A 16602-nucleotide genomic window follows, 5' to 3' on the forward strand; every position below is an offset into this window, starting at 1 on the left:
TGCAGTTCACCCCGCCAGAGTCACCGATCACGGCGTTATGTGATCAAATCACGTGGCTCGTTCAAGACGTCACAGCATTAAAAGGAAGTCACATTGAGCTTTGCCGTCAACTTTGGTCAAAAGCGCTGACGTGAAGCACTACACTGGTTTTGTGTTGACAGAAGTAAAAGCAGCAATAATTTAAATTTGATATAAAAGTCACATTTTTTATGTAATAAAGTATGGGACAGGCTGGTGCCACTGCCACAATTACAGATGCCACACAAGGTTGCAGGACCTGCCAATGCTGCCACCAAGTGGACAAAAAAGGAACCTCACAAATGTGTTAACATTTGCAACCTGTGTTTACATTTTCAGTCTTTAAAATGCTTCATTGAGCATATTTTATTTTTTATACAATTTTTTTAAATCCGATATTATGTGTTTTCAGCATTTTGTGGGTCCACTATGTTAATACAGTTTGTCAAAAAAATAAAAATATAAATTGTCAGGTTATGTTGGTGATGTAATGCTGAAAAAAAGCAACCAAACACTGGTACAGTAAACAAAAACGGCCAAAACAGCCCAAGACTCGAAAAGGTTAAAACCACTATCATGTTTTTCTTAAGCAATATTAGTCAAGTCGCTGATTCACTTTATTGGTCAGTTTTGTTCTTCTAGGTGAATGTAGCTAAGTGACCTAACGATTCTAAGATAAGAGACCACCCCCCGCCCCCTGCACCCCCCCAGTTCTTTTTCTCATCATATCTTCTATTATTCTATAACATTAATTAGCTGATACGCATACAGACAGTACTAGTCTAGCACCTTGGCTTTAATACCAGTGGCACAACAGCCCACTTCTCTCACTCAAATTCAAACAGTGGACAGTTGATTGACAACTTGCAACATTAGCTTGCTAGGTAAAAAAACATCGAGAGTGTGTTTGTGTGTGTGCGTGTGTGAGTATGTAGGTGTGTGTGTGTGAGAGTGTTTGTGTGCATGTGTGTGTTTGTTTGTGTGTGTGTGTGTGTGTGTGTGTGCTACTGCATGGCGTTGGGGAAGAGTAGAAGAGAGAAAGTGGATCATAACATTTACTTATCAGAGACAAAAAAACAAAAAACAAAAACAACTTTTTACTCTTATTTTTAATGATGCTGGGGCGAAATTTAGGGCTGTTTGATCTTATGCAAGCAGTGCTAAATCACTGTGTCTTCAACATGTACGATTTAAGCCTTTGTTTTCTTGAGGTTTGTAGTTGTAAAAACTATAAAACTATAAAATGAACAATAAATTGAACTTGATGATGAATGTAGGTTCCCTATGAAAAGCCTGTTTCTGTGCACTGCATTCAGACCTCTGTGTCCACTATAATAATAATAATAAATAATAATAATAATAATAACAACAACAATAATAATAGCAATAATAATAATAATAATAACAATAATAGTCTTTATGTAGCACCTTTTGTACATTAAATGAAGCACAATATGTTTTACAGTAAAAACAAGTAAGAGAGAAGAGTAAAAAAGATCATCAAGAATAGAACAACAAATAACTACAAAATCCAACCAATAAAAATGATAATAGAAAAGAGGCACAAAATGCACAACACAGCCGGTTTTCTCAGATTGACTAAGACTTTTTCACTGTGCTGCATGTTTATTGGATAGTTTTGTAACATAATAATGTCTGTTTGTCTCAGATATAGACGAGTGCGCTGAAGGATCACACATGTGCCACTCAAATCAGCAGTGTGTGAACACAGTCGGCCGGTACCGCTGTCAGGCACAGTGTGGCCCTGGATTCAAACCCAGCTCGGCCGGCAGCAGCTGTGAAGGTGAGCGAGACCTTTACTGGAAAACGCTCTATTCCTCTTAAATGAACGATGCTGACTGAGGAGGACAGTAAAGAAGTAAATTTTATTATTATTATCATTATTATTATCATTATTATTATTATTATTATTATTATTAGACGTGGATGAGTGCCAGGAGTCTTCAGTCTCTCCCTGCCAGCATCACTGCTTCAACACACTTGGCTCCTTCCGCTGCGCCTGCCGTCCAGGCTATCAGCTGGTGGGACATCGATGCCTCGGTCAGTTTCTCTGTGGATCTTTTTAAGGGTCATCAGAAGAATCCAGAAAGAAAGTTTGTCTGAACTGCTGGTTATTTTTTTAACCAAATAATCTGCATTATCATTTCTTTCATTTGAACTGCTGTGTGTGTGTGTGTGTGTGTGTGTGTGTGTGTGTGTGTGTGTGTCTCAGATGTAAATGAGTGTTTGCAGAGTGTGTGTCCAGTTAATCAGCAGTGCAGAAACACAGATGGAGGATATCAGTGTTTTGAAAGTTGTCCAGCAGGAATGATGCAGTCGGAGAGTGGCGTGTGCACAGGTGAGATTTATTATAGTTGTTATTTATTATTATTGATTACTGATTACCGTGATTGGTATTGTATCTTGTGTTTGTTGAATTGTAGATGTAGACGAGTGTGAAGACGGCAGCCACGCTTGTCGGTACAGTCAGATCTGCCAGAACACACTCGGCGGGTACGCGTGTGTGTGTCCGAGGGGCTTCCGCTCTCAGGGTGTCGGCCGACCGTGTGCAGGTGAGATCAATAAATATAATAAAAAATATATAAAAACGCACACGTCACATCACACTGTCTCTAACTGGACACATCAGTGTGTTCAGCTGGAAACAACACATTTTGTGTTACTTTTAACACACACATGCACATTTTCTAAGCCACTTGTCATTCTGGGTCGCGAGGGGGGAGCTGGAACATATCCCAGCGGTCATTGGGTGAAAGGCAGGAAACACCCTGGACAGGTCGCCGGTCCATCACAGGGCTACTTTTAACATAGAATGTGTTAAATCAGAAAACAGTGTGACACCAAAAGTGTTAAAATGGAAAACACAAGCTATTGTGTTGTTGTTTAATTCACACTTTCCGGAGTGGTTTTATAATAACAAGACTTTTTTACATGTTAAACAAAATGCAGTATTTTTTTATTGTTTATTGCATATTGTTTTATTATCTGTCTTAAGATGTGAGTCATTCTGTACAGATCTAACATTTCTGCATCTTTATTTACAGCTTCATACTAATTATTATACTAATGAATCATGTCCTTCAAGCTGTAGATCCGCAGCATTATTTTATACATTTACCTGCAACTAATTTAGTTCGTAAATGTTCTGAGCATCACTGTCTAAACTATGTGCTAAGTTCTAAGACCTCTTTCTACTGGTCAGACATTGATGAATGTGTCCAGACACCCAGCCCCTGTGCCTATCAGTGTCGGAACGTGCCGGGCAGTTTCCGTTGCGCGTGTCCACCGGGCACCGTGTTGCTTGGTGACGGCCGTTCCTGTGCTGGTCTAGAGAGGGGGCGCATCGTTACCAATGGCACCAGGTTCCAGACCAGACTGAGGCCGCAGCTGGTGTCCACTCTTGGCCGACCACTCCTGACCCAGTTCCAGACTGAGCATCAGGGACCCTTGCGTGGTCCAAGGAACAGCTGCCCCCCAGGCTTCACCAACAAGGATGGCACCTGTGTGGGTGGGTGAACACATTACACTGAATCCAGCCAGTCATGTAAAGGCAGAAATTAGGATTAGGATCAAGCTTACTTACCATCAGATTACAACTAGGTTTAGGATCAGGATCACTTCCCAGCAGACAGCAGAACAAAATCACTAGGGTCTGCTAAAAAAAGGAAAGCATGGATTGATCTGGGCCAGATGGTTTGTCTGAGCACTCCTAATATGTTTCAAAAATTTTTTCTTTCTGCGCAGACGTTGATGAATGTGTGTTCAGAAAGCCCTGCCAGCATGAATGTAGAAACACAGCCGGAAGTTTCCAGTGTTTGTGTCCTTCAGGATACCAGCTCTTATCCAACGGTCGAAGCTGCCAAGGTGAGTCATCCCAGCGACAGCTTTTGTTCTAAAAATGTTTTTAGAATGTTACTCATGTTCTATTAGTGATTTCAGCAGGAAGCTTTTTTCCCAGAAGAACATTCTGGGAACGTTCTCTAAACCATCATCATATAACATAATCTGTGGCCCTGACAGCGTCTTCAAAACATCCTCTGAGTGTTGCAGTTAAACATGTAACCTTATGATAAACATCCTTGAAACATTCTTTGAGCATTAAATTGAAAGGTTTTCTTTAAACATTATGGTAACACTTTCTATGAATGTCACCTTTGTAAGCATCTATAAACACATTCATAATATGTTATAATGCATTCATAAGGCATTGTAAACATGGCTATAAATATTTATAAAAATGCATTACACGTTATAGCCATGCTTATTATGCATTATGAATTGTTAACATAATACATTATAAGCACTAATCATAACAAATTATAAGAGCTCATAAGTGGTATTTGTCTGCTCTAAGTAAAGTAAAGCACACTGTACTAAAGCCTCCTCCAGTGTTCAGAGTGAGGCTTCAAGTTGAAGTATTTACTGAAGGATTTACTGAAACACTAAAACATACACAATAAAGCACATTACAGGCTTCAAATGTCAAATGTGTTTTACCCAACATGGGGAAGTCAGTGTACACCACCGTTAGCTTGGTATTTGTCTTTGCTTTACACTCTCCAAGCTGGGACTGACTTCATTGGCACTGACAGTATAACATGTTATCGACACTACTTAAAATGCATTATATTAACAATTCATAATGTATTATAAACATGGCTATAAAGTGTAATTCATTTTTATAAATGTTTATAATCGTGTTTATAATGCCATATGAATGCATTATAGCATGTTATAAATGTGTTTATAGATGCTTACAAACGTGACATTAATAGAAAGTGTTACCAACATTATTACAACTTGTAGGGAGCGTTAGCCAAAGTGAGGGGAACGTTCCCTGCTAGCTGGCATATGACTAAATCATTTATTCCTCAATATATTAATTATGAAGTTTTCCTAGTATGAAGTATTAATTGATGTAATTCATATAAAGTGTATATTAACTGTATTAATTGTAAGTTTGCTCAGTTCACACTTATGGCTCCACACAATTCTGTAAATATTATTATAATCTTTGATGTGAAGAATAAACTCAGGCATAAAATTTACATATTAATGTAATCTAAATGTTTTTTTGCAGATATTGATGAATGTACAGAACACAGGGTTCAGTGCGGACCAAACCAAATGTGCTTTAACACACGGGGGGGCTACCAGTGTTTGGACACACCCTGCCCTGCCAGCTACCAGAGACGTGGCAGTCCTGGGTAAATCACACCTCTCTTTCTACATTAACAGTGCAGTAACACAGTATAAATTAGTGCATAAATGTGAGCAGTGCAGGGAAAATGGCATGAATAGTGGGAAGGTTGTTGCTTTAAGAGGCGCATTGAATCTGGAATATCATTCAGACCCCTACACTGGGGGGACTGTAGTATTACAACACAACAGGAAAAGTGAGTAATAAATACAGATCTGCAGTATGAAAGTACTGCACTAAAATACTACAACCCCATTTCCAAAAAAGTTGGGAGGCTGTGCAAAATGTAAATGAAAACAATGCAATGATGTGCAAATGATTTAAACCATATATTTAATTGAAAATAGTACAAAGACAACATATCAAAGGTTGAAACTGTGAAACTGGCAACAGGTCAGTAACGTAACTGGGTATAAAAAGAGCATCTCAGAGAGGCGGAGTCTTTCAGAAGTAAAGATGAGGAGGGGTTCACCACTCTGTGAAAGACTGCACCATCAAATAGTGCAACAATTCAAGAATAATGTTTCTCAACATAAAATAGCAAAGAACTTCTGCTTTTCATCATCTACGGTACATAATATCATTAAAAGACTCAGAGAATCTGGAGAAATCTCTGTATGTAAGGGACAAGACCAAAAAACAGTATTGTCTGGCTGTGATCTTTGGGCCCTCAGGCAGCACTGCATTAAAATCAGATATGATCCTGTAGAGGAAATCACTGCATGGGCTCAGAAACACTTCTGAAAACCACTGTCTGTGAAAACAGTTCATCACTGCATCCACAAATGCAAGTTACAACTCTGAAACACAAAGAAGAAACAGGATCCAGAAACACTGCCACCTTCTCTGGGCCCGAGCTCATTTAAAATGGACTGAGGTGAAGTGGAAAAGTGTCCTGTGGTCCAACAAATCAATTTTTGAAATTCTTTTTGGAAATCATGGACACTGTGTGCTCCGGGCTAAAGACCACTCAGCTTGTTATCAGTGCACAGTTCAAAAGACAGTATTCATGATCATATAGGGGTGCATTAGTGCACATGGCATGGGTGATGTGCACATCTGTGAAGGCGCCATTAATGCTGAACGATATATACATGTTTTGGCAACATATGCTGCCATCCAGACGACGTCTTTTTCAGGGAAGGTTAGTTTGATTATTTCAGCAAGACGATGTCAAACCACATTCTGCATGTATTACAGCAGCATTGCTCAGGATTAAGGAGTGCTAAACTGACCTGCCTGCATTCCAGATCTGTCACCACTGATAACATTTGGCGCATTATGAAATGAAAAAAATGTGACAAAAGAGAACCCTGAATTGCTGAGCAGCTGAAATCCTGTATCAAACTAGATCAGAAAAACACTTCACTTTCTAAACTACAGCAGTGTCTCCTCAGTTCCCAAACGCTTACAGAGTGTTGTTTAAAGAAGAGGTGATGAAACACAGTGGTAAACATGACCCTGTCCCAACTTTTTTGGAACTTTTTGTTGGCATCAAATTGAAAATGTGCATTTACCTTTCCAAAAAAACAATAACATTTCTCAGTTTCAACATTTGATATGTTGTTTTTGTAGTATTTTCCTTTAATTTTTATGTACATTCTGGACAACGTCCCAACTTTTTTGGAAATGGAGTTGTATATTTTTTCAACAAAATTCTGAACCAGTGTGATAACAAGCAGACTGACCGTTTTGGTGTCCACAGGACCTGTTATAGACCCTGCTCTCCAAACTGCGCCGCAGGAGCTTCTCCCCTCCTTCTCCAGTACAAGCTCCTGACTCTTCCCCTCGGAATCCCAGCACAGCACAACGTGATCCGTCTTTCAGCGTTTTCTGAGGCTGGTGTCCTGCAAGAACGCACATCTTTCACTATCCTGGAACAAGGAGGTGAGATCGAAGACCAGCCGTTTGGAATTAAGGATGAGGCTGGAAGAGGCATCATCTTCACCATGCGTACTTTAGACCATCCTGGCCTGGTCAGGCTGCGAGTACAAGCAACCACACTGTCTGAGCATGGCCGCATCACATATCAGAGTATATTCATCATTTACATCTCCATCTCCATGTACCCCTACTGACCTCAGCTCAGCAGCACTGAGACGCCGCCGAGTGCTGAGAGGAACACTGACGCTCTCCTGAGCTCCACTCTGGTGATCCACTCATCAGTAGAGGGGAAAACTTTTGGCTGAATGGATTTGATTCCTACATGAACATTCACAGCAGGAACTTGGGAATGTGCTCTCAGACAAATGCAGTATTATAATGGACCACCAGACACGTTTCCAGTTTGCTACAATAAAGACCACTCTCCTGACCCTTTCCTTTTATTTACTGTCCACTGACTTGTAAAGGACATAAGTCTCACAGCTCTGACATCACTGATTCATTGAGAAACACTGCATTACTGACCATGGTTGGAAGGGTTACTTTAAAAATGTATTTCATTCCTGAAGCACAGAATAATTAATGTGATCTTAAAGTTTAAAAGGCATTTGTTTCACACAGAAACTAAGAGTGAGCTGATTGTCTTGGTTACAAATCATAATTTACACATCTTGCCATTTTGCACCCACCATTCAAAAACTACCAAAGAGAAAGATTAAAACTAAACTAACTTCCTTCGTGAGACTGCTTTCTGTTCACATTTCAGACTGTTAGTGTTAGTTCACTTCAGCATTAAAATCTGGCAGGTTAATGTTCACAAAAGCTTCATTCACAGCTACTCAAACTATAGATTTTTATGGTGAAACAGATGAGAATAGAAGAGCTGTCAGATCAGATCAGTCCGCTGCTGTAGAATCTGGCAATGTGGGAACCGAGGGTACATGAGTGACTCCAATATCTTCAGGAAAATGCAGCAGATCTCAGTTCTGACAATACAAATAAAATACCTGAAGTTCACGTGATGGGGGTTTGTTCATAACTCTCTCCCGGCTGCAGGACCATCCGCCCCGTGTCTTCCCCAAGTTCAAAATTCCTCAAATGTACCTGATTCCTGTGACATTTATCATTTAAACGATAAAATTCAACAAAAGTGATGACTTCGTGTACATGGTTTGAATGTAATTCTGCTGGTAATCACTCTGTTCCTATAATGTACTTTCTTGTACTGTAACTGTAGCAAAATACAGTTACTTTTTTTGTATCATTATGTAACGCTTGTACATTTATTCCTTTACTACCCAACCCTGTTCCTGACACACTGGTTATTAATAATAGTTTATCTGGACTGATTTATATTGTAACTTTTTTTGTACAGTGTTTCGCTGGTTATAATCAAAATGTCCAATGGACAATACCAATTGAAAGGATTGAGAAGCTATAACATTGTTTCAAATTCTTGTAGAAATAAAATGGATGACAGGTATTTTTAATAATTTTATCTTGATGTGTGTTGAAATTGTTTTATTATTAACTGTATCCTTTTTTATCAGCCTCTGGACAAGGTGCTATTTTAATTAATTAATTAATTAATTAATTAAAACAAAATTCTCAATTCTTGACACCAAATGCCTTAATGTGATTTTGGAAAAAAAAAGCCAACAACAACAAATAAATAAGACTAGACTGTGAATATGGCTGAGAATTAGATGGACAGAACACATGCAAGAATTGAACGACCAAACAAATGGACAGACACACACTGTTTGTGGAAGGGCCAGTTGCCCCCAGTCATAGCTGTAAGTGGGGTGGGATTTTAGGAGTTAGACCTAAGGTTGAAGGTAAAGTTAGGGTTAAGTTTAGATGTGTTATCTCTAATGACCTCCAACATCACAAACCTTTGCAGTGGAGAAGGAAGATGCAGAGTTGAGTTATTGCTATTGGACATGTGATCTCTGCAGTGCACTTTAAACACATTTTTTTTTACTATTTTTGCATTGTTTTTACTACACGTTTCGGCATTTGTGTGAACCACTTTGAATTACCACTGTGTATGAAAGGTGCTATTCAAGTAAACTTGCCCTGTCCCTCCATCTTGGAGGCAACTGGAAAGCATGTTATGCTGCTGACAGACCTGTTTCAGAATTCTGCAGTAATCCAGTACATTTAGGAGAATGAAGGCGAGCGAGGGCTGAGCAGAACACACTCTGGGGCTAATTTTACTCACCTATAATCTCTCTGCTATCAGATGATGAACAGATGCAAGATTAAAGCATATTGTTTTTGTAGTTTTAAGACTGAACCATTTTCTATTATAACTTATGAATAATCATTATTGTATTAAATTTGTTTGAATTGGGTGAAGCCTGAAAACATTAAACCTTGGACCACTGCTGTTCTTTCCACAGCCTCATTGTGTTTTGTTTATTTTTTTATTTTCCATCCACTGAACCTGCACATTCCTGTATGTGAGCACTTATAGACTTATATTTACACACACTGCTGCAGTCTTCACACATTTACATTGAGATTTATTCAACTCACATCCAGCCGTCTGTAACGGGTTTTGCAATTTTTAATATTATATTATTATTGCTAGAACCTTATGTGAGGGGGTGGGGTAACCCGGATTTATTTGAAGTCTACAGACCAGGGCAAAAAGGGAAACGCTCGCACCAAGGATGCTTCCGAAAAGGGAATTTATTATCAAACTACTTTGGACTACACTCAATCATAAACAATAGAAAATAAAACCAGATAATAAAACAAAACAAAGTGATAGTAATGAAAGTCAAAAAGACAAAATAGCTCGAGTAAAGTGATTCATGGCTAAATGGTATAAGGCGGTGTGGTTTTGGGAAGTCGCTTGGGAGAGCCTCTAGAGAATTAAACTAAGTATGTACGGGAATAACTATAAGGCTGAATGTACCTATTAAAAGTTCTCTTATTAAATAAGTTGGCGTCAGGGCCCTGACTGCAAATTGATGGAACCAGCTTACATTGGAGTCGGAGGCTGACTTCAGGCGGGGTCGTCCCAGGACGGACTCGATCGAAGGCTGGTACTCATGCGGTGGTTCATCTCCTCGCTGGCTGTAGATGCTGCATCTCCGCGCAGGCACGCACCTTTCCATCAGTGATTGGGCGGAGGCGTCTCGTGGCCGTCTGACGGTGGAGCTTGGGCAGCCTTTCGATGGTCGATCTGTTCACAGATCAGTGCGTGGCTCTGGGTGCGATGCTGGGTGTCCGTGGCGTCAGGACCGCTCCCACTCCGCTGGCGAGGTTTAGGTTGCAATCAGGGTTCTGAGGCTGGTGATACTATTTGAGAACGCAGGACTCTGGATTGAACTACTGAAATTTGCGGTGCACTCTGGTTTTGCTCGGCTGGAGGCCCTACCCTTTGGAGGTGGAGCCAGAGTGCTGATAGGTTCTCCTCACCTAAGGTTAACTAGCTACTCATTGTTTCCAACTCTGATTGGTTGTGCATAATTTTAGGAATGCCTTCCCCAGAATCACTGCCTCCTTTGTTTCAGCTAGTTTAAACAAAGAAAAAGAAACATTCCTATATCATCAAATTGGTTTAACTTTCAAAATCAAGGAATGAACATCTAGGATATTCAGGTATGTTTCTAAGAGAGAGTTTAAACCTTGTTACCTCATACACAACATATGTTAAAGAGTACAGGTAATATTTGCCTATAATATCTGAATATGACCCAATGCATGAAGAAATAAAATCGACAATAAAAGGAAAGGAACAAAGGAAGAAAAGAAAACCACATTCAGGATACATATTGGTCAATGGTCTAAACTCATAGCAATTTAATGGTTGGGTCTGTCTGTTATCAAAGTTATACACTACGTATTTCTAGCACTTAATAGTAAAAAAAGATACAGGTAATATTTAGGTACTACACAACAACAAGATTAATACAAGTAGTATTGCTTACAGATTATATAAATGTTGATAATCAAGCAAAGCCAGAAGTTTCTTGGGTTCCTTATAAGCACATGTCCTTACGGTGGTGATGTTGTAATTCTCGTTTTCACTCCTTGGGGATGCTGTGGGTCCATGCTTGAGATCCCAAGGGAATTTAGAAAGTTGAAATTTGCAGTCCAGATTGTCGTATCAGTTCCGTTCTTGGTATGTCTAGTTTAGTTAAAAAGAGTTCTAACGAATGGTTGCAGTTTGGAGTGGACATATACCTTAGAAATATACTTTCTGTTACTTAAAGATAAATTTGTCCACAGGACTTTGGAGGGCCATGTGGCCAATATTCCAGGGAGGTGTTGCCCCCTGGGTCGAGGGAGAGGGGTGCTGGTTCTTGGTTCAGTCGTAAATTTGACTGAGTTTGGGGTTGGGAGCGTTAAGTCGACAGATTTACACTTTCCACTGCAGACTCGCTGGAGCCAAAAGGCCCTTAACTCTGGGTTGTTGATGCGTTAGAAACACTCAGCCTGGGGGTAAAGTTTCAGCCAGTGTTCGCTACACGTCCTTCATCTGATATCAGAATCAGCTAATCTTGTCTGTTGTCTTCTACTTATCATTTCTGGTCTTTCTTTCAAATCTGAAGATGAGGAATTTTGCAGTTCAGAAAACAAACACACAGACATTTCTCCAAAATTCTGTTGTGTCCAGCTCTAAAATTAGATATGCTCTAATACTAAATATGCCTTGTTTTTCTTATATCTTATTCAAAACTCATATCTGAACGTAACGGTGGCAGACAAAACCAGACGCTTGCAGCAGAGACTTAAGATTAAGATCTTTAGTAACAAAGGTGTCGTCCAAAATCAAAACAGAACAAAAAGGAACAGCCAAACTCACAGTACTAAACAGGAAACTGTCAGACTCACAAAGAGCAACACTCAGTACACACATGGGTGACAATACCTCACAAAAGATCCAACCTAAAGCCCGGCTTATATATTAAATAACTAATGAGGTGATGTGGAACAGGTGTGAGTGCCAATCAGAAGTCTGAGGAAGAGAAGCGCTGATAGGTGGATTGGAGAGAGTCTGTAGTCAAGAGTTTGTCGTCATGTAAGAGTCCATGGTCATGTGATGCAGCAAGGAGGCATTTTCCACATTGTGGATTATGCTTTGCCAGCCTGAATACTGACTTTCTGAAAAGTTGTTAGCGTGTTTGATTTTGCTGGATTTGATGTCCCTGAATCATCTACCAGAGGGGAGTGTCTGGAAGAGGTGATGTCCAGGATGAGAGGGGTCTTTTGTAATTTTGCTGGTACACTTTGTCACGGGTTAGTTTGTTTGTACTTTCTGTCTCTTTTGGATTTGACCTGAGCCTGTTACCTGGTTACCATTTTGGATTTAACTAGTAAAGCCTTTTTCCCTTTTTTCATCTGCAAGCATCTGAATCATTCTGGCATGTTACAACTGTCTGTGTTCAGCAGCATTGGTGTCATCAGCAAACTTCAGGATCTTCACAGCTGCTTTGCACCAGCGTTCATTGATACAGAAGCAGAAACCTCCTCCTCTGGTTTTGCCACTGAGCTCTGTGTCTGGGGAGGTGCAGCATACTGTCTGGGCTCATATCAGAAAGCAGAGGGCAGATGTGTTTGAAAAGTTCTTATTGGTTTGATTAGCAGAAGTAGTTCTTCCACTTTGTTGTGTAAAGATCTCAGATTGGAAAGAAATAAAGATGTTAAAGGTGAACGGACTCCATGCCATCTCATCCTTACATGCGCTCTACCTCTCTTGCCTCTCCTCCACAAATCAGGTGAAAAATTGTCCCTAGAGGTCAGTAACTGTTCTTTGCTCGAAGTGACAGAATTGATGCACCACACAAAACATACAAAGCTCTTACCAAGGATGCCACCTGTGGTGCTATGTTGAATTAAACCCTGTTATGGAATAAACAACATCATCATCATCATCATCATCATCATCATGTATGGTGTCCTGAGTCCATCATTATGTTTAATGTCAGTTTTGCTGTTTTATCAACCATCATGATGTTTTTTGAGATTTTAAAGAATTTTTAAATTTTCTACCATCACCTACAGTAAAATGCTATAAACATCACATCAGTATTTCCCAAAGTTTCTCTTAATACATCATATGCCATAAACATTTCCCAAAGACAGTTTCACAAGTTGCATTATACAAGTATTTATCGCATCTCAAAATCAAAATTCATTCCAGTAATTTTCTTGAAATGTTAAGATTTATATACAACTCCACAAATAGCAGTACTGGTCAGATTGGTGATGGACAGATCTGTACTAAAACCTACAAGCAAATTAGGGACCTAGACCAAATAGTGATATAACCCATCTTTGTGCTAAAGTCAGTGGGATTTGGGACCAGGGCAGTGCAGCATCAGTACCGGTGATGATACTGGATACCAATACCTAAGATAGACACCACGAAGAAATCTTTGACATGCAGATGTGCTGACGCATGCATACTAGTGCACCTGATCCACTGCCTTCTGAGTTCTTAGTCTTAGTTCAAGGAAGGCAGTGAAGCATTCATATTCCTTAATCTTGGTGGATGTTTGCATATTCCCATAGGGTTAGGGTTAGGCTAGGGGAACATACAATGACTTTCCCCATTAATGGTCTTCAGACCGTTGTGGTGGGATAGGAAGATCAAGGGTAGTGCATGGGCCACCACTTGTTAAGCAATGCCATCGGGCCTTCCTGTCCCTCTGTCTGGGAGTGAATCTCCTTTGTTTATTTATTTATTCATTAGAAAATTGTTCCTAGTATATATAGTTGTATTAGGGCTGTATTTATACTTGATCTTTCCAATTGTATCGCGAGGCAAAAGAACAAACAGGTGAAGAGAGGTTTCTAATGGTTTTCTGAAGGTTGTAAATTGGTTGTCAAATAGTTTTCTAAAGGTTGTCTAAGGGTTGTCTAATGGTTTTTGTCTAATGGTTTTCTGAAAGTTTGTCTACTGGTATTCTGAAGGTTGTTTAATGGTTGTTTAATAGTTTTTTGAAGGTTGTGTATTGGTTGTCTAATGGTTGTCTAATGGTTTTTGTCAGATGGTTTTCTGAAGGTTTTCTAACAGTTTCTAATGGTTTTCTAATGATTTCTAATGTTTTTCTGAAGGTTGTAAATGGGTTTTGTAATTGTTTTCTGAAGGTTATCTAATGGTTGTGATGATTTTCTGAGTTTTCTAGTGGTTGTCTGGTGGTTTTCTGAAGGTTAGAAAAACATTACACAACGAATTTACAACTTTCTGAAAACCATTAGAAACCATTAGACAACATTCAGAAAACCATAAGACAAGAATTAGAAAACCTTAAGAAAACCATTATACAACCTTGGTTGGCTAATGGTTTTCTAAAGGTTGTCGAATGGTTGTCTGATGGTTTCTAATGATTTTCTGCATGTTGTCAATTGGTCATCTAATGGTTTTCTAAAGGTTGTCTAATGGGTGTCTGATGGCTTTCTGAAGGTTGTTTAATGGTTATCTAATGGTTTTCTGAGAGTTGTCTAATGCCTGTCTAATGGTTTTCTAATGGTTTTCTAATGGTTCCCTGCACGTTGTCAATTGTTTTTCTAAAGGTTGTTTAATCATTATCTGATGGTTTTCTGGAGGTTGTCCAAAGGTTATCTGATGGTTTTCTGAAGGTTTTCTAATGGTTGTTTAATGGTTTTTAAAAATGTAGAGGGTTTTCTGAAGGTTCTCTCATTATTTCTAATGGTTTCTAATGTTTTTTGAAGGTTGTAAATTGGTTGTCTAATGGTTTTCTAAAGGTTGTCTAATGGTTGTCGAATAGTTTTAAGAAGGTCTTCTAATGGTTGTCTAATTGTTTTCTGATGGTTTTCTGAAGGTTTTAAATTGGTTGTCCAATGGTTTTTTGAAGGTTGTATATTTGTTATCTAATCGTTTTCTAAAGATTGTCTAATGGTTCTCTAATGGTTTTTGGCAGGATTTCAATTGGTTGTCGTATGGTTCGCTAAAGTTTGCCTAATGGTGGTTGTCAAATGATTTTTTTTTTCTGATGTCTTTCTGAAAATTTTCTAATGGTTTGTAATGGTTTTCTAATGGTTAATTGGTTCCTAGTGGTTTTCTGTGGGTTTCTATTTGTTGTCTAATGGTTTCTAAAGGTTGTCTAATGGTTCTCAAAGGTTATGTAATGGTTGTCTGATGGTTTCTAATAGTTTTCTGCACGTTTGTCAGTTCGTTGTCTAATGGTTTTCTTTAGGTTGTCTGATGGTTTTCTAATGGTTTTCTGAGAGTTGTCTAATGCTTGTCTGATGGTTTTTAATGGTTTTCTGCACGCTGTCAGTTGGTTGTCTAATGGTTTTCTAAAGGTTGTTTAATGGTTGTCTGATGGTTTTTTGAAGGTTGTGTAGTGGTTTTCTGAAGGTTGTGAAATGGTTGTCTAATGGTGTTCTGAAGGTCGTATATTTGTTGTCTAATGGCTTTCTAAAAGTTGTCAATTGGTTGTCTCATGGTTTTCTAAAGGTTGTCTGATGGTTTTCTGAAAGTTTTCCAATGGTTTCTAATGTTTTTCTGAAGGTTGTCTAAAGGTTGTCTAATGGTTTTCTGAACGTTGTCTAATGGGTTTTTTTATCATTTTAGTGTCTTTTTAATACAAAACGCTGTCTAATGTTTTGTTGAAGATTGACCAATGGTTGTCTGTTGGCTTTCTAATGGTTTCTAATGGTTTTGTACAGGTTGTCAATTGGTTGTTTAATAGTTTTCTTAAGGTTGTCTAATGGTTGTCTAAAGGTTTTTAAATGGTTTTCTGATTGCTTTCTGAAGGTTGTAAATTTGTTGTCTAATGGTTTTCTATAAGTTGTCTAATGGTTGTTTAAGGATTTGTTTGATGGTTTCTAATGGTTTTTTAATGTTTTTCTGAAGGTCATAGATTGGTTGTCTAATGTTTGTCTGAATGTTGTCTAATGGTTGTCTGATGGTGTTCTGAAAGTTTTTGAATTGTTTCTGAAAATTTTCTAGTGGTTTCTAATAGTATTCTGAAGTTTGTCAATTGGTTGTCAAATGTTTTTCTAAAGGTTGTATAATGGTTTTCTTAAGGTTTTCACAAGGTTGTAAATTGGTTGTGTAATGTTTTTCTAAAGGTTGTCTAATAGTTGTCTCATTGTTTTCTGATGGTTATGTAATGGTCGGCTGAAAGTTTCCTAAGCTTTTCTAATGGTTTTATAATGGTTCCTAATGGTTTTCTGCAGGTTGTGACATTGGCTGTCTAATGATTGTCTCACTGTTTATTAAATGGTTGTCTTATGGTTTTCTGTAGGTTTTCTGATTGTTTTCTAATGGTTTCGAATGGTTTCTAATGGTTTCGAATACGTCACCTCCCAGACAGTCTTGGGCGGAGGTCCCTGTGACAGGAAGCCGCTCGCACCATTCTCCCCCAAGGGACGAATAGTGGGCTCCAAATTTGGGCTTGTAGTCCCAAGTTATAGTTTGGAGTCCACCCCTGGTTAAGGTGGGGGGCCCCGTTGTTTGGCCCCCAACCACAGATTGGGTGGGGGGGGGA

General features: G+C 38.9%; 1 protein-coding gene across 1 annotated transcript in view; it reads left to right on the forward strand.

Annotated features, from left to right (window-relative positions):
• Window positions 1–9520, forward strand: part of hmcn2 (hemicentin 2) — a 116319-nt gene extending 106799 nt beyond the window's left edge. The window contains exons 82-89 of the mRNA XM_036579685.1: window positions 1688–1822; window positions 1960–2079; window positions 2252–2377; window positions 2463–2591; window positions 3242–3547; window positions 3784–3903; window positions 5120–5246; window positions 6945–9520. Of these exons, the coding sequence (XP_036435578.1) occupies window positions 1688–1822; window positions 1960–2079; window positions 2252–2377; window positions 2463–2591; window positions 3242–3547; window positions 3784–3903; window positions 5120–5246; window positions 6945–7317 (1436 nt within the window). The 3' untranslated portion in view covers window positions 7318–9520. The remainder of the gene's footprint in view (window positions 1–1687; window positions 1823–1959; window positions 2080–2251; window positions 2378–2462; window positions 2592–3241; window positions 3548–3783; window positions 3904–5119; window positions 5247–6944) is intronic.
• The last annotated feature ends 7082 nt before the right edge of the window (window positions 9521–16602 follow it).

The sequence above is a fragment of the Colossoma macropomum genome, unplaced genomic scaffold, assembly GCF_904425465.1.
Source record: "Colossoma macropomum unplaced genomic scaffold, Colossoma_macropomum, whole genome shotgun sequence".
NCBI lineage: Eukaryota > Metazoa > Chordata > Actinopteri > Characiformes > Serrasalmidae > Colossoma > Colossoma macropomum.